This window comes from Protopterus annectens, chromosome 1.part1 (genome assembly GCF_019279795.1).
Source record: "Protopterus annectens isolate FY-2018-M chromosome 1.part1, PAN1.0, whole genome shotgun sequence".
Lineage (NCBI taxonomy): Eukaryota > Metazoa > Chordata > Ceratodontiformes > Protopteridae > Protopterus > Protopterus annectens.
In genome coordinates, this window is record NC_056726.1 from 1635691540 (window position 1) to 1635717007 (window position 25468).

Here is a 25468-nt window from a genome sequence, read left to right on the forward strand (position 1 = left end):
ATAAATGTAGATGTTCGAAGATCCACATTGCTGCAGTCCTTACACTTGGGTAGTCCGCTGTCCTCGGTCGGCCCGAATATCAAAGTATAAGGATGACGTCGGTCAAGGCGCATTAGACTGACATCAGGACGTCAGGGTACAAATGCGCATGACCGACGTCATATCCTCAGTCTTTTCTTGCCCCAGATGTCAGAAGACCCTAAAAGAAAGGTCAGAACCAAAAGACAGCAAACCACCAAGCAACCACCCTGCACTAACAATATGTACAATATATACAATAAATACAATATTTACAACCCACCCCACACAACCACCTCTAAAAACAGAGGGGAAGGAGGGAGGGAAAATTGGACTGCAGCAATGTGGATCTTCGAACATCTACATTTATGGTAGGTACAAAACTGTACTATGTTCTTCATCTCACATTGCTGCAGTCCTTACACTTGGGTAGAATCCCAAAGCAGAGGTAAGGGAGGATGGCAAAACTATAAAGCAGCAGGAGCTGCCAAAATGCCCTGTAAAATAGCAGTGGCAAAACCAGCCCTAGATTTAGAGTAAAGTGGAAGGTGATAATGCTTAGAGAAAGTATGCACTGAACTCCAAGTAGCTGCCTCCAAAATATCCTTAGTTGCCACCCGTTAAAAAAGCTGTTGAAGTGGCAGTAGCCCTAGTGGAATGAGGCCTAATCCCAGCTGGAATCTCCTTACCATGATGGGAATAACAGAAAGCAATGCAAAACCCAATCCACTTAGAAATAGTTTGTTTTGACACAGGCTTGCCCTGAGAACTCAAAGCAAAAGAAACAAATAACTGCTGAGACTGCCTGAACCCTTTAGTCCTACTCAAATAATAACGCAACTGCCTGTGTACATCTAAAGTGTGCAAAATCTTTTCCCCTTTATTTTGGGGATTTGCATAAAAAGTAGGCAAATGAATAGTTTGGTTTAAAGCCACACTAGAAACCACTTTAGGCATAAAGGAAGGATTAATGCAAAGATACCCTATCCTTATGGAAAATTAAGAAAGGCTCAACTGCCATAAGGGCCTGTAATTCAGAAACCCTTCTTGCAGAGGTAATGGCCAACAAAAAAGCAGTCTTCCATGATAAATATTTCAACTCAGCAGTAGCTGCAGGCTCAAAAGGTTGTAGAGTGAGTTTCTCCAACACAAAATTGAGGTCCCAAGCAGGAGTAGGAGCTCTCGTGGGGTCTTATATTCTTTGCCCCTCTAAGAAATTGCTTGAACAAAGGATGAGAAAACAATGGTGGGTCACAGTCATAGTGAGCAGAAATTGCTGCAGCATGAACCTTAATAGAAGAGAAGGACAAACCTTTGTCCAGTAACTCAGTAAGATATTGAAGAGCCACACTTAAATTAGGCTCAGAAACATCAAATTCCTTTGCTGCACTCCAAAATAAAAATCTCTTCCATTTATCTGCGTACACTTTCCTTGTACTAGGCCTTCTGGCTTCCAAAATAACATTCAAAACTTGCTGTGGAAGTCGAGACCCTCCAGAGTTCAAAACAGAATATGCCAGGCTGTTAGGTGAAGAGAGTGAAGCTTGACACTGTTCTCCTGAGACAGTAGGTGAGGAATCAAAGGCAAAGGCCATGGAGGTTCTCGTACCAGACTTCTCAGTAATGGGTACCAGTGCTGTCGAGGCCAATCTGGAGCTATTAAGATCATCCTTGGCTTGTCCTGTCTGACCTTTAGGAGTACCTTTGGGAGGAGAGGCAGAGGTGGAAAGGCATACACATGAAGATTGTTCCACTTGAAAGAAAGAGCATCCACTTTCCAGGCTGTGGGATGAAACCTTTTTGTGCAAAACTTTGGCAGCTGGTAATTTAGTGGAGAAGCGAACAGATCTATGTCTGGAGTTCCCCATGACACTGTCAATTTCTGAAATACATGAGGATCCAATTTCCACTCGTGGGGATCCATAATTCGTCTGCTCAACGCATCTGCTAAGGAGTTCTGTGCTCCCGGCAGAAACCTTGCCTGAAGATGTAGCTGTAAACTGAGAGCAGTCTCCCACAAAAACATTGCTTGCCTGCAGAGAGGATAAGAATGTGTTCCCCCTTGCTTGTTGATGTACCACATGACAGTTGTGTTGTCTGTTAGAATCAACACCTGCCCTGGAAGAAGTAAATCCTTGAAAGCTATCAATGCAAATTGGACTGCTAACATCTCCTTCAAGTTGATATGTAGATGTTGTAGTCTGGCAGGCCACGTGTCTTGTATCCACTTTCCATTTAGATGAGCTCCCAAAGCTTTGTCTGAGGCATCTGTCGTTAGAATCTGACTCGCCTCTGGCCGGGTCACAGAGAGTCCCTTGTTTAGGTGACATTCCTGAGCCCACCACAAAAATTCCTTTTGAATGCAAGGTATTATCTGAATGACAGTGTCCATATCCTGGCAGTGCTGTGTCCATACATTTTGAGATACCATTGTAGCTTCCTCATATGCAGTTTGGCATTGGGAAGCACCAGAATACAAGATGCCATGAACCCCAAGGCTTGAAGGACTGTCCTTGCAGTCAGCCTGGACTGATGAGACAATTGATGGAAGTAAAGGGAAAGATTCTTTTGTTTGTCCGGGGTCAAAAAGGCCATCTGGGATGCTGTATTCAGTCTTACACCCAGAAAGCACATGTCCTGAGAGGGTACTAGACTGGACTTTATTTCGTTCACAGAATACCCCAGGCATCTTAGCACTGCTATCACATATTGCAGATGATGAAGAAGTTCGTCCCTTTCTTGAGCCAGAATCAGGCAATCGTCCAAATAAGGATAAATCTGTATTCCTTTTAGCCTGAAGAAAGCTATCACTGGAGCCAGAACTTTTGTAAACACTCTGGGCGCAGTAGATAAGAAAAGGGCAATGCAGAGAACTGATAATGAGAAGTTCCAGCCCGAAAACGCAGATACTTCCTGCAACTTAGTCTGATAGGAACATGAAGGTAAGCCTCCTTGAGATCCAGAGTCACCATCCAGTGATCTTTGCCCAGCAGAGGTAAAAGCTGTTGTAACGTCAGCATTTTGAACATGGGAATGTCCAGATAAGTGTTGAGGATAGATAAATCCAAAATTGGTCTCCACGTGTTCCCCTTCTTTGGTACTAGGAACAGGCGAGTAAAATCCTAGGCCCACTTCTGGCAGAGGGACCGGCTGTATGGCCCCTATTTGAAGTAGCAGAGAAATTTGTCTGTGAGCCTCTATTCTTTGTTGAGGAGGAACGTCTGGCATGCCTTTGAAAGGAGGCAAGGTATGGAAATAAAACCTGTAACCTTTGTGTATGATATCCAATACCCATCTGTCTTGGGTAATTAAACTCCAATTTTCCTTGAAAAGTGCCAACCTTCCTCCCAAAGGTGCTGCCAGACGAGAAGGCTCTGGCAGCTGAAAAGGTAGGTCATTGGGCCTGTTTACGAAAGGACTGACCCCTGCCCTCACCCGAAGACTGTGCAGGCGAACTCCCTGTTCTAGGCCTGAAAGCGCCCTGAGCTCTGCCCCTACCACGTCTAGATCTACCCCTAGACTGGGAATCATAAGAAGGATACGTCCACCCCTTGGTAGGCCAATTCCTACTAAACTTCGGAGGCTGAACCTACAAAAAATCTTTAACAGTCTGCATAGACTTAGCCTTGTCTTCCATTTTCTTTAAGACTGTCTCCACAGGTGACCCAAACAACACATCAGACTGTAAAGGAGCATCTAAAATCCTTGTCTTAACATGGTCAGATAAATTCTGATCCCTCAGCCAGGCGTGCCTGCGGAGAACTGACCCAGTGGCAGCCACCCTAGATGAGGCCTGTACAGCATCAAAACCACATTGCAAAGAATGCTTACCCACCTGTTCAGAAACATGCACCAAATCCTGTAATTCCTTACACTCAATACCTTCCGCCAGAGCATCTACCTTAGACTTCAATTGAGAAAGTAGATAGTTTTGGTATTTCAACATGTGAAACTGGCAATTCAAAGCCCTCATAGCTAAGGTGGAAGAAGTATAGACTTTCTTTCCCCATCTATCCAAAGCCCTGGCCTCTTTTATCTGGAGGAACCGGATTTTTTACAACAGAAACCTTGACACCCTTAGGCCCCTGACTAACAGTTTCTGGGTCCGCCCTAGGACTCTTAAAAAGATATTTATGAGCTTCAGGCACCCTGTAATACCTATCCGGTTTAACAGGAGCAGGAGGCACAGAATCAGGATTAAGAGAAGCCTCTGCAAACACATCTTCCACAACATCCAGAACAGGAGGTATAGCCAAAGGCCTATGCTGGGGTAAAAACAAAAATTCCCTAAGCCTTTTCCTGGAATCAGAGAAGTCCTGACCTTCCCACTTAAAATGCTCCCTCATGGAATGAAGAGTCTCTGAAAAGAAAAATCCTCTGGAGGAGAAGCTGAAGGAGTAGAATCATCCACATCAGAATCAGAATAAGGAGAATACTCCTGCAAGTCTTCAGCCGAAGACTCTGAAACATCCGAAGCCTGCTCAAAACTTCCCAACTCTGGTTCCACCCTAGGCCTCTTATCAGGAGGGGGCAAAGAACCTCTAATTAAAGTAATTAAATCTTCTGCCATTTTGAGCATGTGCTTCTTGGGCACAGACCCTGATGAACTAGGAGTGACACCCACAGAAGCTAAACCTGGCCTGCCTCTGGGAGAAGCCTTGGAAACAGAAGGAGAGGGCCTAACCACCCTAGGAAGGGAGGGGAGTACAGTAACCTGAGAAACCCCTTCAGCCTGACCTGCCTCCTGAGAGGCCACATCCTGCAATAACAAAGTCTCCCCTTGGGACTCCAGAGAAACCTCCGGCGGAACCCCCGGTTCCACCGACACCTCCAAAGAACCGGCGTCCGGTACGGACGACTCCTCCTGTCTGGGCTTAGCTGCTTTGTCTTTGCGCTTCTTCGAAGAAGCGGACACCGGAGCATCCGACGGCATATTATAATTGCACCACTTCCCGAAGACTAACCTGGCACAATCTAACCTTCGCTTTATAGTGCGCTTATTGAACCTAGCACAAAAGCGACACCCAACAACGTCGTGCTCAGGCCCCAAACAAGGAATACACAAAGTATGATAATCTCTATGCGGTATCTGTTTCCCACAAGAAATACAGTTATTCACTTTTTCTGACATCCGGTAAACCACTGAGGCAAGAAAAAACTAAAATATTCCCAACGGGTACTTAGCCAACTTTGACTCGGTCTGAAACTCCGAATTCGAAAAATTTCAGAACGCCGAACGGCACTTGCAACGCTGCTTCTGCATCGGACCATGCGGCAAAAAAGACTGATGATATGACGTCGGTCATGCGCATTTGTACCCTGACGTCCTGATGTCAGTCTAATGCGCCTTGACCGACGTCAGCCTTATACTTTGATATTCGGGCCGACCGAGGACAGCGGACTACCCAAGTGTAAGGACTGCAGCAATGTGAGATGAAGAACATCTCTGTACCAGCTACTGTCAAAAGTGGCATTACACAGGCTGATGTCACTGATAACTGTGCACATATGCCAAGTAGAACACTGAGAAATGTCATGCCTGGGCCAGAACCAGGGATACAATGGTGAGCTCAACTTCAGACATGCTGGTGTCAAAAGGAAAGTAAGAAATGGGTAGGTGATGGAATTAGGGCCTCTAGTGGAATAAACTAATACCAGAACAGGCATCAAGGCAGATGCTTAATAGGGAAAATGTAAAGCAGATCCACAAATCTATCTGCCTGAAGATAAAGAGAGGCCATAACTGGAGAAGAAAGCAGACATCTCCTCAGTTACAAACATTACCTGAAATGCCCGACACAACTCCTTGTGAAACAGATTCCCATGTAATATGAAGGGAGGAAATAGAGCAATGCAACAACCAAGTAATCGATCTACAGAAAAAGTAACCTTGTGAAGTACAGAAGGAGAAAAGTTAGGGAAGTCCAGTGAACCAAGAAAAGGAAAAAGTAAATTTGTATAGGTATACTTATTGTTTGGGTACATGTTTTCCAAGGCACCTTCCATGCATCCAAACTGTCAGGAAGCTCAAGGCAAGTTGACTAAAAGACAAGTATGGACACAAAGCCCAACAGAACTTTTCTGCCAACAGAGAGAAGGAAGCTGAGCCATGAAAGGAAAAAGATAGGAAAACAAAAAAAATAAATAACCACATCATGGTATACACAACACAGCAAAAAACGAGGGAGCATCTACTACAGCAGTGATCATTCAAATATCTGCTCTTATGGTAAGTTTACTTACACAACTGTACTGTGTTCATCATGTTGATCAGTGCTGCAACAGCCTTAACTATAAGGGTAGCTTACCCTAGCTTACAACGGTTGGGAAGTAAAAAAGAGAAAATCCAGGAGAGAGTTCCTTGCAAAGCCTAATCTATACCTAGAGAAGAAATCAAGCATAGTTGCTTTGTAAAAGTATGTACAGAGGACCAAGTTGCAGCTTTCTGGAATACTTCTAGACTCCAACCCTTTCCAAAAAGCCATAGACGAAGCTAAGGCCCTGGTAGAGTGGGCCTTGACCCTGCCTGGAATTGTTTTGTTGTTGTTGCGAGAGTGTTACAAAAGCAAATGGTCTTAGACAAACTCTTGGAAATAGGTCTGTTTTGACACAGGTTGCCCCTTCTTACCGTCACAAGAAATGAACAGTTGATCAGAAGATCTGAAAAATTCAGTTCTATCAAGTTAGCACCTATGCTGTCTGTGAACATCCAAGGTACGGAGTATCCTTTCTCCCTTATTTTTGAGTTCATGAAAAAAAATAAGGGAATGGATAGTTTGTCAAAGCAAAGGTCGATACCATTTTAGGCATAAAAGAAGGATTAGTTATCAAAGAAACCCTGTCTCTGTGGAAAATGATATACGCTCAGCATAAGAGCTTGCAACTCAGACACCATTCTTGCACAGAGGTCACAGCAATCAGTAAAACTGTTTTCCATGGTAAGAACCTCATGTCAGCCAGGTTAGTTGGTTCAAAAGAGAGAGAGTGTTAGCTTCTATAAAACAAAATTAAGAGCCCAAGCAGTGGCCTTCTTGGATGCCTCTTAGGCAAAACTCCCTTCAAAAACACTGACATGAGAATGCATTGAAAGAGGAGGATCCATTGGCAGACCTATTAAAATGACCAATAAATGAACTTTGATAAAGGAGTAAGAAAGGCCATAGAACAGTAACTCACAAATACTGTAAAACCAGAGAACAACTAGCCCTTAAATCGGTACTGGTTATGTTGCTAGCAACAACTAGAAAACATTTTCACTTACTAATATATTTTCCAGTAGCAGGCTTTTTTGCCCCATTTAGTACCTGCTGCACATCCTCAGTAAACAGGTGCCTAAAATGAATTAAGACCCTATTATGCAGGCACTCGAAGCTGATTGATGTCAGGGTATATCAAACACCCCTGTTCTTATGTGAGTAGGTCCAGTCTGTGAGAAAGCTTCTGGTAATTGCCCCTGGCCATTTGCAAAATAAGGGAGAACCAAGGCTGCCTGGACCCAAAAGGGAGTAACCACAAGGATCTTAGGGGAATCTTTCTGAATCTTCATAAGTATCCTGGATATTAGCGCAAAGTGTGGAAAAGCATACAGGAACATTCCTGTGCAAGGAAAAGAAAAGCCATCTGTCTTGCAAGCCTGCTTGCATAGAGTCCTAGAAAAGAATCTTGACAGCTAATTGTTCAGAAAGGAGGCAAACCGGTGTACTCTAATAACTCCACAGACGGATCAAATCTTGGAAGACTCCCTGATCTAGTTTGTATTTGTGAGGATTTGCTTTTTCCTGCTCAACTTGTCTGTAACACACAGTGCTCTCAGGTCAGCCTTGCAAAGGGAAACCTGTGTCTAGACAGCTTACCCAGTCAACAAACTAATAAAAATAAAAATCCTCCACATGTAAAACACTGGGCAACATATGACATTCCAGGTACAAGGTCTTGCATAGCTTCTGTCTCAATTACTAGAAAAATAAGCATCGGGTGAAAAACTATCAGGATTTACTTGCCAGAACTGTATGTTCTAAGAGTTAACCAGACTGAAAAAAAGGTATGAGAATTTGGAATAATTTAACTACCAATGACACAGAGAAGAGACAGCTCTGTGGGAAAAGACAACACGGCTCTGCAGAGCACTAAGAAAAAAATAGAGGGGTGGAGAAACGATACAAATTAGCTTGCAGCTAGGTTACAAGTGTGCACTCTCTATAGTCTGGAGAGAATGAAAAGAGCCTCTTAGAAAATGCTGATCATAGAAACCAATTTATTTGACTCAAACTGAGCATAGGAATCATATTCATCATCTGGATCCTTCTGACTGATGAATGTATTTCTGGAGACATCTACACGGTAGCCAGACAATGCACCCAAATGGAATTCCAACTAAACTTGGATACCCATCGTTATGCCCGATTAAAATGCTACCTAGAAAAAAAAAAAAAAAAAAACTGTTCGCAATAAGGTAGCATTTGTTCAAGTCAGTCTGACAATGAATAAAACGTCTTTCGACTTCTCCCGTTAGGGTCGCCACAGTGGATCACCAGTCCACAGATTGACTGGCAGTGGAGTTTTTACTGTGTCGAGTTGCCAGCCAGGCACCCAACCTTCACAGAAGGCACATGCACCTACCTGCATGTCTTTATAACTCATTCGACCACAGGGACATGCACTAGTCAACCTGGTCATTTTGACTGTATTCCCAAAAAAATGTATCCAACTATTTATTTGGATTATTTTACCATAAAGCTTTAACAAAAAAAAAAAAAAAAAAAAGCAAAGCCTGCATTCATCTTTATAAAACAATGGTCAACCTGTCCAACAACAGTTAACGCAGAGAGGCAAGTAAAAACAGAAAAAATCTTAGTTGTAGAGTTAACTGTTTAACATTACTTTAAGCAGCTCTGGGAAAGGAATAACACTCATTGCATCAAAACTGTATAACTTTTTATTTTGTCAACATATTCTAACAGAAATAAGACCATATTTATTTCATAAAACTAAAAAACATTAAAGGCCACACAGACACACAAGCCTTCCATTTTTCTATACTTATGACAGTCTCTAAAAGCATTACTATACAGTTATGAGTTAATTCTCTTTTAGCCAACATCTAAGGAATTTAAAAGTGTAGAATTATACCATCTTTGCTTCTGTCTGTACATATTCAGACGCTTAATGGTAGCCCGGTCCCTCATGTTGTTACCTCCAGCACCCTTTATCCGATCTAGGTGAAAAACAGAAAGGTAGGAAATGGTGACACTGATGCAGCTTTACCAAGATTTTGTTTTCCTTGCATTCACTGACTAATTCTGACTGGGGATAACTGTTTTCCAGTACAAAACTCCAGAACAAACATAACCAGAATAACAAGAAACAGAACAGAACACTATTGCAGTGCATGGAGGGCCGTTATTACACCAAAACGGCTACACTGCACACTGGTTCAGTACTATTCTATCACAAGACCCGAACTTAACAATGCTTAGAGGGGTACTTAACAATGATTAAGCACCGCCCTCTCGTGTTAACACAGAGACAGAGTTTGCACTACAGCAGACAGTGCCGACCAGGAAAAAGCAGCAGGACATTAAACAGCTTTGTTCCTACTCCTGTTTCTGCCTGCTGTCTGCCAAAGTACACACAGTATCTTGAATTAAACTGCTTCCCTTAGAAGAAGAAGAATACATAAAGACATCAACCACTCCTTCACTGTTTTACTGGCCTTCAAAGCGGTCATAGCACATCACATTTTTTTTTTAAATCCTACTTTTTACTAAACAGTACACTGAGCAGATAAATCTCCATGCACTACAAAGAATTATGACACGATATCCGAATGCATCAAAATATTATATGTTCTTGACATGGATGCCAATATTCACCTCATGAGCTTTACTCTCAAGGCAAATTTCCTGGCATCCATATTTCTAACACATAATATACGTATTGCGATAGAGGACCCAATCATAGTCCTCCATATAAACCATCACAGTAATAAAGGGCAACTGTGTTACGCATTGTTAAAAAAAATTTAAAACAGTAACTGGTTACCATTTTCCAAAATTCACAACATTAAGAGAAACCAAAGATAAAATTTTCTGAGACAGAGAATACAGTAACTACAATAAAATGATTTAAACAGGATAGGCAAAAAGAAGCAACAAAGTCATATTACTGTACTGTGACAGGTACAGATCCTACTGCCTGTTCCAGGCTTCTTGCATATACATGGTAATTAAAATGACATGCTCACCTTCAAGCATACAAGAAAGCTTACAGAAACAATTATACCTATTCTGTGCAGTTTTCACCCCTTTATACTGGTGTAATAAAAACACGTTGCATGCAATTAAAAGAAAGCATTCCTCAAGTCTGCTGCACTAACACTGAATGCATAAATTATCTGATAACTGCCCCCCCCAAAAAAAATAATTATCAGCCTGGAGATCACCAATACTAAGACTGATCAGTGAGGGGACCCTTTAACTTATTTAACAGGTTTAAACTTAAAGCATGAGAAGTCCAGCTTTGTAAAGCAAATAAGACCAAGTGAACCTATACTGAAGATTCTACCGCTACCTAGAAAATGGGCATTTTACTCAGCAGAAAACATTTTGTTCAACATATATAACCAACTTAGAACACAACAAGATACAAAACGAAACAGCAGCTCATTTCTCTCACTCTACACACATGAATTGCTTAATACTAAAAGCAGAGGTCAGTCCAAAATGTAGGATATTCAGTACAAGCACTAACAAACCGCTCTGGATCTACTATTGTTCAATGGAGACTTTTTCTTTTCATAGCCAATATGAAAGCACATTCAAAGTATTTTCAGAACTCTATTACATGTATTTTTGGAGAAATGGCTCAACAGCTACCCAGAAAACAAAAGCAAATTTGGAACAATTCAGAACCAGGACAAAACTGAACAGAAAGCTACTGAAGGCACAACATTCTGGAATGATGGATATGGTGTACATTCAAGTCTTGCTACATCAAAGGACACAGAAAATTACACCTAAGGCTCTCCACAGATCCTGCACAGGGGGACTCACTCCCGGACTGCCTTACTTAATAACTTCCATGGAAGTTGTACAACATTGGAGAATGCAACATCCAACAACATAGCTGTACTAAGCACAATACAGCTACCACTCAAAATGTAGACAGTGTGCTGAAGACATAATGAACATAATGTTCCCCTCTAAAACCCAAAGGCCCTTTGAGAGCTGCATTTGACATTCCATTTACCTTCAAACGTGGGCGTTATAAACTACCTAATGAATTATCTAACAGCTAGCTTAGAAAAAAAATTCACTCAGAAGGAAAATAAGAGATTTTTCTTATTATGTAGTTTTTTTTTCACTCAATCTCCCCATGACCATTGAACTCCCATATACCAGTGACCCATTCATTTTCAACACAGCCTAGTATTTAAGGACACCTGGCACAGAAGATAATAATTGGGGATTACAGGCAATGGGGTGTCAGTGGCTAATTTGCTACTGCTATACCATCCCCTGGGGGCTGGCATGTATACTGCAATGCTAGGCACCAGGCAAGCACACACTTTTGCACAAGCACTATGCCAAGTTACAAAATGAAGCTCTCCTTGGAAGCTTCACACACTGTCTCCTTCTCTTTTCCCATGGAATTGTGGTCTGACTTACAGCTGCCGCTGATGCAGAGAAGCAAGTAGCATACTGACCCCATAGTTAGGATAGCAAAAATTAGCTCCTCACTCCTACTCTTTCAATGTCTGAATCACTACTGATTCCAGGTCATCTGGTTGAGCAAAACATGTCTGCCAGCTTCAGTACATCATCATCATCCCAGTTTTTCCCAATTTCTCCTTGGAGTTGGGGTGTCGTGTCAACTGTCACCAACTCTCTCTCTCTATTCAGTGCCACTCTACTACCTTGACACTCTAGCCTGGCTATTGCAGGTTTTTCTCTCACGCAATCCATTCACCTCTTTGCTGGACTCCCTTCCTCTCCCCTTCTTCCAGTGGATCGTCTTCTTTTCTACACATGCTCCAACAACTGTAATCTGTTTTCTTTAACCTTTTCTGCAACTGGAGCTACTTTAGCTTCTACTCTTATATAAAAACATTGCAGGACACACAACTAATCATTAATAATGTTGTTTTATTAAATCAAGGCAAGTGCTTTTGTCCCATTCAATGAAAGACTTTATCAGACAAACATACATATCACAATCAGCTGTTTTTAAAGGTTCTAAAAAAAAAAAAAATCATGACTACCAAACCTATGTCACCTCTTAAAACGTTTGAAGAACCTCATCATCAGAATATCGCACCTTAAATATCAAAATACTAAATTCATCACTACTCTAAATAAATATGCAACACTCCATTTCCTTTTTTTAAAAACGTACAATAATACAATGAACACAATTCAACAATTGTCAATTTACCACAAATACCTCCTTGTGAGAAAAAATACCTAAAGAAGTCTTCAGTTTTAATAGGCAAGTAACATAAGGTACTTCATTTAAACCTGACAAACTTGCAGAATTTAAACAAAGCTGCCGAGCCCAAGGGCCATCTCTTGGATTTGGCACAACCTTTTTGACAACTGTAAATTTAAATTCATGCCTCAGGTGTTCACATATATGTTTATAAAGTGCATTTGTTGACTTATTTCTCCTAATTTTATAAGTCTGTTCATAAATTCTCTCCATGAGTTTCCGCTCTGTTTTCTCTATATAAAACCCAGGGCACATTTGGCATAGGGCCACATATACTCTTCCCCTTAGTGTTACAGATGTATTTCCATTTTACTTTATATTCTTGATTGATTATGAATGTCCCCCTTTTTATATACTTGCAATAACTCCAACAGCTACACTTATATTGTATCCAGTTTCAAAATTATCTTTCATGGACTGAAACATTTTTAAATTTTGATCCTTAACAGTTAATGGTCTCTCCCCCACCTTTTCCTTCACTGTATTGTCAACTACTATAATCTATTTCTTATGAATAACCCAATAATGTCATTGTCCACAGAAACAGTAGTAATAAATTAACTCCTATTTAACTATATTTTCCATCCTTATACTTATTAAATTCAAAGGAGAACCTCTTTCCGATTACTTATTTGTTATACCTGTAGCCAAAACAGAGGCAAAATCATTATTTTTTTTCCCTCGTTTATTATCTCATACATTAAGCTGTTAATACATTTATCTGGATAAAGTTTTTTTGCTGAACATATCCATCAATAAATAACATTCAACAATAAAATGTTCATCCAGTGAAACCATAGATGATGGGCATGACTAGCTCCTGTTCAGAAGGGAAGCTATATTCTTGACCATGTGGAGATCTTTATGAAAAGTAAGCATGACTTAAATAGCACATTAAAACTGCTTTGGAAGCATGGGTGTAATGGCCTGAAGGGTGTCCACGTGAAAGGAATCCTTAGGAATAAATAGAGGCCACTTGGTCTAGAATGGGTCTAAGATTATCTCTCTCTTTTTTTTAGGAACCAAAAAAAATTTAGAATAATGCTAGAGCCCCTGACAGTATACAGGAACCACTTGAAGATGCATCTCCTTCCTTAAATTCTGATTTTAATAGGGTGGCATGCCTGCAAAAGTAAAGAGGAGGAAAGCGAGTTTTCGCCTCAGCAACTTTTGCCCTGAGGTCACTTAATTACTGGCAATTTTACTCTACTTCAAAGAGATTTCACCAAAGAACTTCCAAATACTCGAGTCCATGTCTGAAGATTTCAAAAGAATATCCTCTCAAGTAGCCACTCTTGTCCATATCCATGCTTCAATGAGGCTGATCTCTCACACAGCTGAAAGCACCTCACGAGCTGCCGGTTCCAGCACTGCCATAAGGACACATGCCTGGATGCAGCTTTTAAAACTTTTTGAAATGTCTTACTATTGCCCCATTTGATGGCATGTCCCTGTATTGGCCATCAGTTAAAGAGCCATTGACCCACAGTGAGCAAGAAGGAAACACGGTCTGCCACAGGAGAGTTTTCTACAACTCAAACCTTTTCTAGGAATCAGAGATGTGGCAAGAAGATTTGGTTCCACAAATCTTAGGGTCCTTTCCAAGATCCACTCGGTTTCAATTCCTCCAGTGACAGGATGAAATTTTAATGGGAGACGTCACTCTAGAAACAGAGGAGGTCCGCAGAATCAGGGCTTTTGAGATTCTTCCTCAGACAGCCTTTTCCAGTGCTCCTGAAGCACTGCCAGACTGTCCAACTCTGAGAGAGTCGGGGGTCGATTGTCTTTGCACCCAGATGCCTGGACAAATATAACACAAGATACATGGGTGCTAAGCATAATATCCAGGAGTTATTACATACCACTTTCCCTTCTTCCTCCTCCTCCCATAAGGAAGAAACTTCCTGATGTTTCACCCAGTCAGAGGAAGGCAGCATCACCAGAGATGCTGAAGCTGCTAGACAAGTCAACCAAAAGGTCCCTCCAGACCAGATAGGATTTGAAACTACTTTGAACTTATTCACACATCATATTTTTAGTGCCAAAGAAAACAGGGAATCTAAGACCTATTTGGATCTAAGCAATTTAAATCCGTTTGTAAAGAAGTTCCAAATGGTGATGAAGCAGTCCAATCTGCCATTTCTTCGCAAGGATGACTGAATGTGGTTTAGAAGTAAGGGAATTATTAACAAGGGTTGTCAAAGGCTAAAGTATTGCAGAATGAGGGGAATCTCTCAGAATAAGAAGAGTCACAATTGCAGGAAGTACCTCAACAATATGAACACGTTTAGAAAGACTGCTCTTAACTCCAGAGCAAACTTTTAAAACAATGACTTAAACAACAGAAAGTGGAAAGGGTTATTGCCAAACTTAGGAAGCCTATAACAACAAAAATAACCAGATATCCTGTACAGGTATTAAGAGATATTTTAGAAAGTTTATGAAAATTTGTATAAAAGTAGAGAAATGCTGAAATCAGGAAACAGCACACATGGAAATATTTATGGAAGACTTAAGAATGCCAAGGTTAGAGGTAGCCGAGACTCAACAATTAACTGTTAAGATGGGAGGAGATGAGATGGAAAATGACAGTGACGTACAATCAATCTGCAGTAGACTGTCCAGTAACTGAAGGTATTCCTGTGGAAGTCTGGAAACTACGAAGGAAGAAAGTAATAAAGATCAGGAAGTTTTTTTTTTTTTTTGTTAAAGGACGGAAACACCAGCATACTATGATTACAAAGTGTTTATTGTCCATAATAGCTAAAAGGAAGGCAAAGGTATTGCCAAAATTGATGGATATAGATCAATGTGGTTTTGTGGAGGGAAGGCAAACCGGTGACATTAAACAGTACAATGATGACCTAGAAGGAGGCACACTGTAAGGAAATATTGCTGCTGGCATATCTTGATGCACAGAAAGCATTCAACAGGGTAAGCTGGGACTTTACGAGTAGGACAATGAAAACTTTCCATGACACAACAATAAGGTTAATTAAGAAAATATATGAGGAATTGGAGGCAAAACCTAAAGTGGGAGGGTTCCTTTTTGACGAGTGGTGTCTGAACAAAGGAACTAGGCAGAGCTACCTTCTTTCCTCTTTATTTGCTTTACATTTAGAGCCACTGGCAAAGAAACAAAGGGACTCGGAAATCAGTCAGAGATTATTCAAAAAGTACCTCCAACACACAATGCATTTTATGCATTAAATACCTGTGGAAATAAATGTTACATCACCTGAAGTTAAAGGAAGAGGATGTGAACACAAACTGTCGTCCTTTCCAAACTCACTAACATGGGATGAACAGCCAGACTCCGAGAAGTCAGGTTCTCCACAATGCAGTGGAACGATGATATTTGACTTCAGTGACTCTACCAGAGTATGTAATGTTCTTTCCAGGAGATTAGGGGCACCATTCCAGAATTTCACCACAACAAATTTGTAGCATTCTGTGGAACATCTGAAGAGGGACCACCCAAGAGGATGAAAGGGAAATAATACATGCGTCCTACAGATGACATTGTTGGGAAAACAGGTTCAGTGAGACATCTATCTAGTCCTCTTCTCCTGCATCATTCACAGTATTTTTTTTTTCAAATCTGGAGTCAGCTGAAAGGAAGAATATAGAAACCAGTCATCCTCTTCCATATGCTCAATGAGAAATCTAACTTGGTCTCCAACTGCTTGGTCTTACAAGTATACGTCCTAGTTCTGGCTGCAACCGATTCCTACTCCAAGGAATCCAAGGGACATGTTGCATGTAAAGAAAACTCTACTCAGAGGAATGGAAAGAAAAACTAAAAGGAGCTATGGGTGGGGGAGGGTGGTGAAAGAAAATACTAGTAGAAAAAAACATACAAGAACCCATGGGAAGGGGGACAACCATAGCTTCACCAAGGCTCCAACAAGAAAACTCCACAATCTCTGGAGATAAACAATGGGTCGAAGAATTGGGGTCTGGTGTCTCCTGGGCTTCAAACTACTCCTCTTAACAGCAGCTGAACAAGAAGGTGAACAAAGGCCTGACAGACTAATATTGAATAGCCAAATCTCAGTATAACTGATGTTGGTAGAAATGACGACAGAATGCCAGGTTGGTAACACTGATGGGACCGATGCCTGTAAAGCCAACAACAGTGGAACAGACATTTAAAGTTTATAAGGATATTGGAGGCAAATATCATCTGTGACTGCACAAGATACTGATGCTGGAGGAACCAGTGTGCTTTGCAAACTGTAGGTCCATCCCTCTTCAGGGTTACTGATGGTAAGAAGGTTGAGATCCAAGTTGCTTAAAACTGTTGGTTTGCCAGTGCCAGAAAGCAGAGTGCAAACTTCATAACTGTTGAGGAAAAAATGACAAAGAAGGATTACTATAAAAGCGTCAAGCAGAAGCTTCACACATAAGCTACTGTATTAGGTTATCTTCAGGGTACACATCATACATTGTATATGTATTTATTCATTCATTCTTTGTTGACCAGGTTAGTCCCACTTGGCTAGAAGCCTCTCTTCAGGGGAGACCAAAGGTGGTATTTATACTGCAAGGGGAAATTTAGTCAAGGCATTATGGAACTTCCACTATCCTTGGTAGTAGGGGGAAGCATTTGTGTGTGACACAATGGACTGCCTGTTCCAGGCATGGAGGCGGCCTGAAAAAACAGGAAGAAAACATGGCTGATTCAGCTTTTGCTGAAACTGGAAGAACAGCTGGTGAAAATGTAGTTGAAATGGCAAAATCGCTACAAGACGTTACTTCTGATGATGTGGGTGCAGCAAAAGACAGTGACATTGGATGAAAAGAAGATTGTAGTTGAAACAGAGATGGAGTCAGAGGAAAACTTTCAGAGGAGATTGTCTGAAAGATTGACATTTACCTCTGAAAAAAAGCATAATTACAACCCTGCAATCAGGTGGGGGTTGCGGGATGATTATTTGGAAGAAATGGTAAACCAAAGTGAGCCAAAAAATGGAGCAGCAATTTCATGGAGGGACATCTTGTGAAAAAATAGAAGAAAAAGGAGAAGAAGAGACACTGCTAGAAAAAGTTCCAGAGACAAAAACGTATGCACAAACTGTTGGAGAAGGAGCAAAGAAGAAATAAAAGAAACAAAAGTGTACAGTACGTGTGAACACTAAAAAAGAAGAAAGTTTGGACAGGTATGAAGTTTGGGACTCTGTCATAGCACCTCTGGCTGTCAAATCAAAAGAGATAAAAGCATTTATTTTAATTAATAAAGAGACTTTTTGTGGTATCTGAGACGGGGGCAGGAAATGAACATTTTTTGGGTACATATGAACAAAAGAAAAATATTTATCCAAGGTCAGAATATGTGGTGCAAGCTTTTTACAGACAAACAAAAAAAGAATAATGATCCAGTTTAGAACTGAAGTTGAAGCAAAACAACTGAATGAACATTTGTTAACTATTTGTAAAGAAGAAATGGACACCACAAAAATATATGATGAAAGAGGACTATGGACTGGGGGATGGGAAAGTGGAGTAATACTGAAAATGATAATGTTATGCATGTACCTAGTATTATTAATGTTCATGGTAATAAGGATTTCATGAAATACAGGGGTCAACCAAAGACTTGTTATTTTTGTGGAAAAAATAATCATTTAATCAATGAATATGATAAAAAAAAGATGTTATGTGGTAAAACGACATACTGCAAAAAAAAAGTGATTTGAAGTATAAAGATGTGGCAATACTGGCCATTCATGGTTAGAATGTGAAATGAATGTCCAAGAAAATGAAAATGAAGTAAAACAGGAGAAAGGGATAGAATATGTTATACAAGAAAATGTACAAAAAGATGTAACTGATAAAGAGGTTATACATGAAGTTAAAGAAAGTAACATGGAAAAAGAAACAGAGGAGACAAGTGAGGGACAAGATGACTGGTGTACAGTAAGAAATAAAAAGAATTTGATAGGGAAGAGAGTTAAATAAAGGAAAAGGAAATTCAAAAACATAATGCTTAAAGAAAATAAGAAAGGAAAGGGATAAACATTTTATTATGCTAACTGTTCTTAAAAGCTGTAAATATTAGCTTTAAATGTGAACAGTATGAAAAATGTTAAGAGGAGAATATGCATATTACAATGGTCTGCTGCAGTAGATGCACATACTATTGTTTTAGAATATATCAGATTATTAGCAGAGGAAGAAAAACGCAGACTGAAAAAATGTGGAATGGTGCGTTAGTTTGGAACATGTGCAAAGAAAAGTGCTCAGGTATATGTATATTATGTCAAGAAAGCATTAAAATATTAGATGTGACCATAGTGGAACTACAACGAATTACGGTAATAGACTTAAGACGGAAAAATGTATGTATAGAATTACAGCTTTATATGCATATGTAACCAAAAAAAAAAGAGAGAGAGAAATGATGTTTAAAAATATTCTTGAATATGTTTGTGTAGATATGGACATTATAGTGGTGGGTAATTTTAATTGTAATTTAAAAAAATAAGAGCAATTGTGATGTTAAAATTGTTACAGAAATTATGAGAAATGTAAAGTTAATGGGACAATAACCACTGGACCTATAAAAGGAATGAAATTAGGACAGAAACTGATTATTTTTAGTATCTGAAGAAAAAGAGGAATTAAGTATGCTGGATTTTTCAGATCATGTGGCTATACTTAAAGTACTGGAAAATTAAGAATATTCAAGAATAGGAAAAGGAATAAAGAGAACTAATGAAAAGGAATTAAATTTAGGAGAGAAAAAAGAACTTATGGAATTATGGAAAATCACATGAATATAAGAGAATTTAATAAGAACTGCACGGTTTGGTGGCTTAATTTCAAGAGAAATATAAAAAGATGTTTTTAAACTGTATAAAGGAAAAAAAGAAGAAAAAAGGTAGAAGATATTAAGTCAAGAAACATTCAGAGACTTAGAGAAGAAAAATTCCTTTTATGAGAGAGAGAGAAATATATGAAATGAATCAAATTAAAATTGACTTGTTATATAAACAAAATATTGTTTACAAGGAAAGAAATAAGAGGTAGCACCACATTTGAGTAAAACTGGCACCTCGGCGTTTCGTAAAAATCTACTGCCAATCATTAGTGGACCGGTGTTCCGCTGTGGCGACCCCTTACCGGGAAAAGCCTAAAGACAAACAACAACAATAAAAGGAAAAATAATAGCGCATTAAAGAATAAGGAAGGTAAGCAAATAAGACAACAAGAAGATATATATGAAATAATTAAAGACTATGTATTGGAATAATTTGTTAAAAGAAAAGAAAACATAGAACAAATTTATAAAAGTGAAAAATTAATGAAAATGAGTATTTAGAACAAAAAATAATTATGAAATAATTTAATGAAATTCTAAAAGATATTAACATGAATTCTGCAACAGGACTGGGTGGAATTGAATACCGTATGTATAAAGAAATGAAGGAGTGGCAAAACATTTTTATAGAAGTTATGAATGAGTGGTTAGAAACTGGAATTAAAGAGAAAGATGTGTACAGGAGTTAAAGGAAATAAAGAGGAGATAAAAATGTAAGACCTATAACATTGAATAATATAGATTATAACATTTTATGAGAATATTAACAAAAAGGTTACAAAAAATGAATAGAATACATGACCAAAAAGTATTCAGAAGAAAAGGAAGTCAAAAAGAATGGATTACGGATAATAAAAGAAATAACTGAGATCATAAATAAAATGTAGAAGTGAAGGCTATGATAGAGGATACAAGTAAATCCTGTGATAATATTCAATACAAATCATTATGGAGAATTTTGCAGACATATAATGTAAGTACGAAATATTACAAGTAATAAAATCTGTTTATGAAAGGAACTATGCAAAACTAAATGTAAATGGCTGGACTGAGGAAGAAATAAAAACAGAATGTGGAATAAAGCAGGACTTCCCAGCTAGTAGTCTGATTTTCTCATCAGTTATGAATCTAACAGTGAAGGAAATTATTAAAATGTCAAGTAGCGGTGGATAAAAATTATGAAGGAAGTACAACTGCCAATAATGTATAACTATACTGTTAACAATAAAGTATGGATGGAAGAAAGAAATTAAATATTAAGTATAAATTAAGAGAAAAGTAAAGGATTTGGTTTTGAAGGTATGACAGGAGGTACCAAGTTCAATGCAAAATATGTAGATATATTAGGAGTAATATCTAGAAGGAATGAATACAGACAACAATGGGATAATGTACTCAAAAGTAAAGAATAGGACTATTTTTGGGAAATCATATAGATTTTCTTATGGAAAAAAGCTCACTTGCTGAACACCATGGTAATAGGAAAATTGGTTATGCTGCTAACATCTACATAATTCCTATTAAGTATGAAAGGAACTAATGATGATTGTATTTTCTTTTACAAAGGGTCTCTAGACTGAATCCAGTCAAGAGAGGGATTATATATATGAAAGAAGAGCAAGGAGGCTTGGGTTTAATAAACCCAATACATGCAGCATATTTAATTTTATATAAGGTATTAAAAGGAATTAGAAAGGAAAATAAAAACTTGATAGGAATGATACTATATTATATATACAAAGAATTGTGGGAAGTAAAAGATTTGTGATTTGAAGAAATGAAAAAGTACCAAAACAAAATTGTGTTATGGAAAATAAAGAATATATGTGAGAAAAACAGAAAGGAATGGTACTCAAATATTATGAAAGCATTTTATTGCATTGATCCATGGAAAGATTTAGAAATAGATGAGAAAAAGCCATAATGATGAGATACAATAACCATAAGAAAAGATTAAAGAATGTAATGATTTTTTATGGAGGCTGACTATTAGAAAACTGCCGGTTAAGGCAAATATGCCATACAAGAAAAGGCAAGATGGAATATTTAAATAAATGTGGAGAGTTTGAGACTACTGACCATGTGTTTCTGAAATGTGAAAGTTAATTTGTGGAAAGAAATATATAAACATAATACGCTGAAATGTTTGTTAAAATTTGAGCAAATAAATATTGACACAATTTGGTTATTATGGTACACGAAAACAGGAAGAAGTGAAGAAAATGGACAGATTAATAGAGTTTCACGGACTATACGGAATGAGAGACTAAATGAAATCAAATATAATGGAAAATGGATTTTGATAAAGGTTCTGGAGAAAATAACATTTGGTTGTGGATAAAAGAGTTGGGGGAATGATTAAATTGAAGTTTATAATGTATGGAGATGTATAAATAGATGTAAATAATTTAAGTATATAAATAATACGTAATGTATATATCAAAAATCCTACTCTTTTGATAAGTGCCAAGGGATCTTTCACATCTGCCCGAGCTACCATCAACTCAAGCACATGGGGCCAATGTTTAAGGAAAGGGCAAGCAGTTTTATAAAAGAAATCAAACATCTGAAAAATTGCCAAATCAATGTGCTCATACAATCGCCAGAAGTGCTAGGCAAACGTATGCAGACTACACTCAGTACAGTGCATGGCACCACATGGCTGGAGGATAATGACAATGGTTCCCTGGCATGATTCAGGTAACTAAAAGGCCCATCACTTTTGAATAAAAACCATTAAAGTCTGCCAGCTTAGTGCAGAGGATTAAGGTTATGAGCTGGAAAAACTTCTTTCTGTAGACCAGGTTTGATTCCCTTTGGCCTGCATTTACCTGCTGAGTGATGCTCAGTAGGTCACTTAACCAAGCAGTGTTCCAAATTCAGTCCTGAAAGCAGGCTTGTACCCAGCAGGTTTACCCAGTTAACAAATGAATTACTGAAACCAAAGAAAAAATATATTAGGAAAATAATTCAGTGAAGCCAGCTAAATTTATTTCAGGACCCCCTATATTACACCTTTATATCTCAGCTCTGAAACTCCCTCCCTACTACTATTAGGTTAATTTCCTCCCCATGTGGTACAAAATCAAACTAAAGGACTGCCCATTTAATTCCTGTCACTGCTCTTGTTCCAACTCTCCTGGATAAACTTGCATCTCATTCTTCGGCTTCTACAACTGTTCATAATTACATCCACATCTGGTTTCCTTCAACTCCACTTTTCCCTCTAATCATACTATATGTCCTTTATTAGCCTAGAATTCTCCAAAGTTACTCTCACTTCCAACTCTAAACTGTTAACTTTCTATTTTAGCTAAAATTTCTCTCTGTAAATTGCTCTCATGTCATTTCCTAAATGTAATCTTTTTCCCCTCTCCTTAATATCCTCATCGAGATCCCTTCTTTTCTTTACACTCCAAGTACCTTACACTGCTTTTGCAACTATTCTCGCTCCCTTCTCCTGAAAATAATCACCATGCTAAATCATTAATGTTGTCATGTTGTATTATATTTTTTGTACTGTCAATATTTTTCTTTCATTGTTATAATGGGCAATTTTGTGGAGCTTTTCACCCTGGGGCTTCCGCTGAACAGCCCAGTCAGACTATCCCAATAATCAAATGATGAAGCTATGGAATGCACTTCCAGATGTAGCACTCCACTTTAAATCAGAGATTTACTTATTTGCAATATGTTTACCTGGTATCGGTGAGCTGGTCTGTTGACATTTTTCAGTCATGACCTAGGTAATGAACAACAGTAAAAAATACAGGTGGAGAACAATGGTAATACACAAAATAAATGTAAAACATAGGAAAAACACAGTATGACTACATTTACAAAATAGATAATACTTGTGAAGAGGGCTGTGCAGTACACAGGTTAATAAAGATTAAATAAAATAGGAGATCTTACTGTACCACATTTTTCATTTTTTTTTTAACTGGGAAAGTCCAATTGGGCAAACAAGCCCTTTTCAGTGGAGGCCTAGGGAGGAAAGCCCTAGTAGTACATATACAACATAAAGAATATTAGCAGCATTACATACAAAGGGGGTGGGCATTAGATATATTTTACTTGTATATGCTGGTCTGTGGACCATTTTCAGCCATGGCCCAGGTCCAATGGGAAAACAAAAACAGAGTGGATACTACACAGAATATAACAGAGAAGCCACAAAATAATGCAAATACAATAAAAGTATATGATAATGTCTCATAATAGAGATAGAAAGGAAGTTTTAGTCAATGTTCACATGTATTTTCCAGAAGAGATCAAACAAATAAGGTAACTGCATTTCTCACCAGGGTTGTGTTAGCAGATCTTTGGATTGTTTTGATGTAATAAATAATACACCTAAACCAGCGTCTCTGAAGCAGTAGCATTTCAGAACTTCTTTAAGCACTGTCTCGAATGTTTGTAAATCCTTGATAGACCTGGTGTTACTGGGTAATTTGCTCCAACATGCTGGTGCAGTTTTAGTGAATGCTCTCTCTGCAATACACAGTATGAATTCTGGTCTGGATAGAAGCATGGCATCCAAGTTCATAAGCTAGAACAATGCTTGCAATTACAAAGCTTGTTTTTTTTAATGGAGAACTGCAACCTGAGTTAGTAACTTGTGAGTAAGAGTGCTGAAAAGTAGCTCAGCTCTAGCAGTAACAGGTAGTCACTGAGCACTTTTTACTGTTATTCAGTGATGCTCCCTGTTACTAGACAGGTGTATGAACTTTAGTATTTTATTTTTGGCAGTGTTTTACCAAGCATCTTAAAAACAGGGGCACTTAGCCTCTTTATAAAGATGTTCATTCAATAATGATTTGAATTAATTCCAAAGTTTAATTATTTTTCAAACCATTTGGGAGATGGTTCCATAATATAGGTCCTAGTCTTTAGAAGGCTTTTTCTCCTACTACATTTTTGAATTTAGGTTGGGCTAATGCAAGAATGCCACCCTGGTTGTTTTCTTAAAAAGTAGCTTTGTTCCCTAGTAGAAAATATTCTTTTCAGTGGGGGTTCATTAACTAATTTGAGGAATTTTGAATATCAAACTACCAATGAGCAGAATGGCCTTGTAGTAGGTAACCTGTTCAAACATTTTAGTAAATTGCAATGATGCATGTTCATATCTGCAAGAAGAACAGATCTGCATAGTTTGTTCTCCACAAAATGCAATTTATGAGTACTTTGGGATGACTGTAAGGAAAGCAGCAGTTGGCCATATTCAATTTGGGAACTAGGCCATTTTTGTTATAACTGCACATGAAGTATGGAATACAAGATTAGATCAGATATCAGACATTGAGGTGGGACAGAAGTTTAGTGGCAATGTTATCAGTATAAAGTGAAAAGTTAAATGAAAGATTCAATGTGAACCAAATGTACCTCTTTCAGCAGTGTTTTGGATGAAACTATATCTATTACTTCCCTCTAATCATGTCGTCTGCCCTTAAAAATAATAATTCTCCAGTCTTAGTATAAATTCCAAGTCTAAACCATTACCTTTCCACCAACAATAAATCCCTCTTTGCAAACTGCTCCAGCTATCTTCCCTTAAGTACTGGCTCCATTAACTCTTGCCTCTGTCTAACTGTAATCCTTTCCAGTCTCATTAAACATCCCCTCAATATCCCTCTTTACACGCCAATTCTGTTACACTGCTTTGCAACTATTTTTTCTCCCTTCCGAAAACAATATTTGTGCTAAGGAATTAATTCTGTCATGTTGTATTACATTATATTTTTCTATATTACCTCTATTTTCTTTATTGTTAAAATCCTGGCAGATAGGTTAACTTCCCCCCCCCATCCCCTAAAGGGCCCATATCTATACAGGGAGAATGCAGAGTCCCTGTAATCACAACTGCGCAGGTAAAAGCTGCACTTTCTAAAGCCAAAAGCACAGCATCCATGTGACTGGACAACATTCCAGGCTGTGTTTTACACGAACTTCAGAACAAACTGGCTCCCCACTTAAGCACCATGTTCAATAATAGCCTCGCATCAGGCTTTGTGCCCACTGAATGGCGCACAGCAACAGTTATCCCACTCCATAAAGGGGGAACCATCATTTATTCTGGGAACTATCGACCTATTAGCCTGACGAGTCTGGCCTGCAAGGCCATGGAACTCATAAACAAAG

The 25468-nt window shown here is 38.7% G+C and overlaps 1 protein-coding gene across 1 annotated transcript in view; it reads right to left on the reverse strand.

The window, feature by feature from the left end:
* Positions 1-25468, reverse strand: part of GNL2 (G protein nucleolar 2) — an 859639-nt gene that overhangs the window by 817964 nt on the left and 16207 nt on the right. Inside the window, 1 exon segment of the mRNA XM_044083721.1 lies at positions 9148-9232. Coding sequence (XP_043939656.1) covers positions 9148-9232 — 85 coding nt within the window.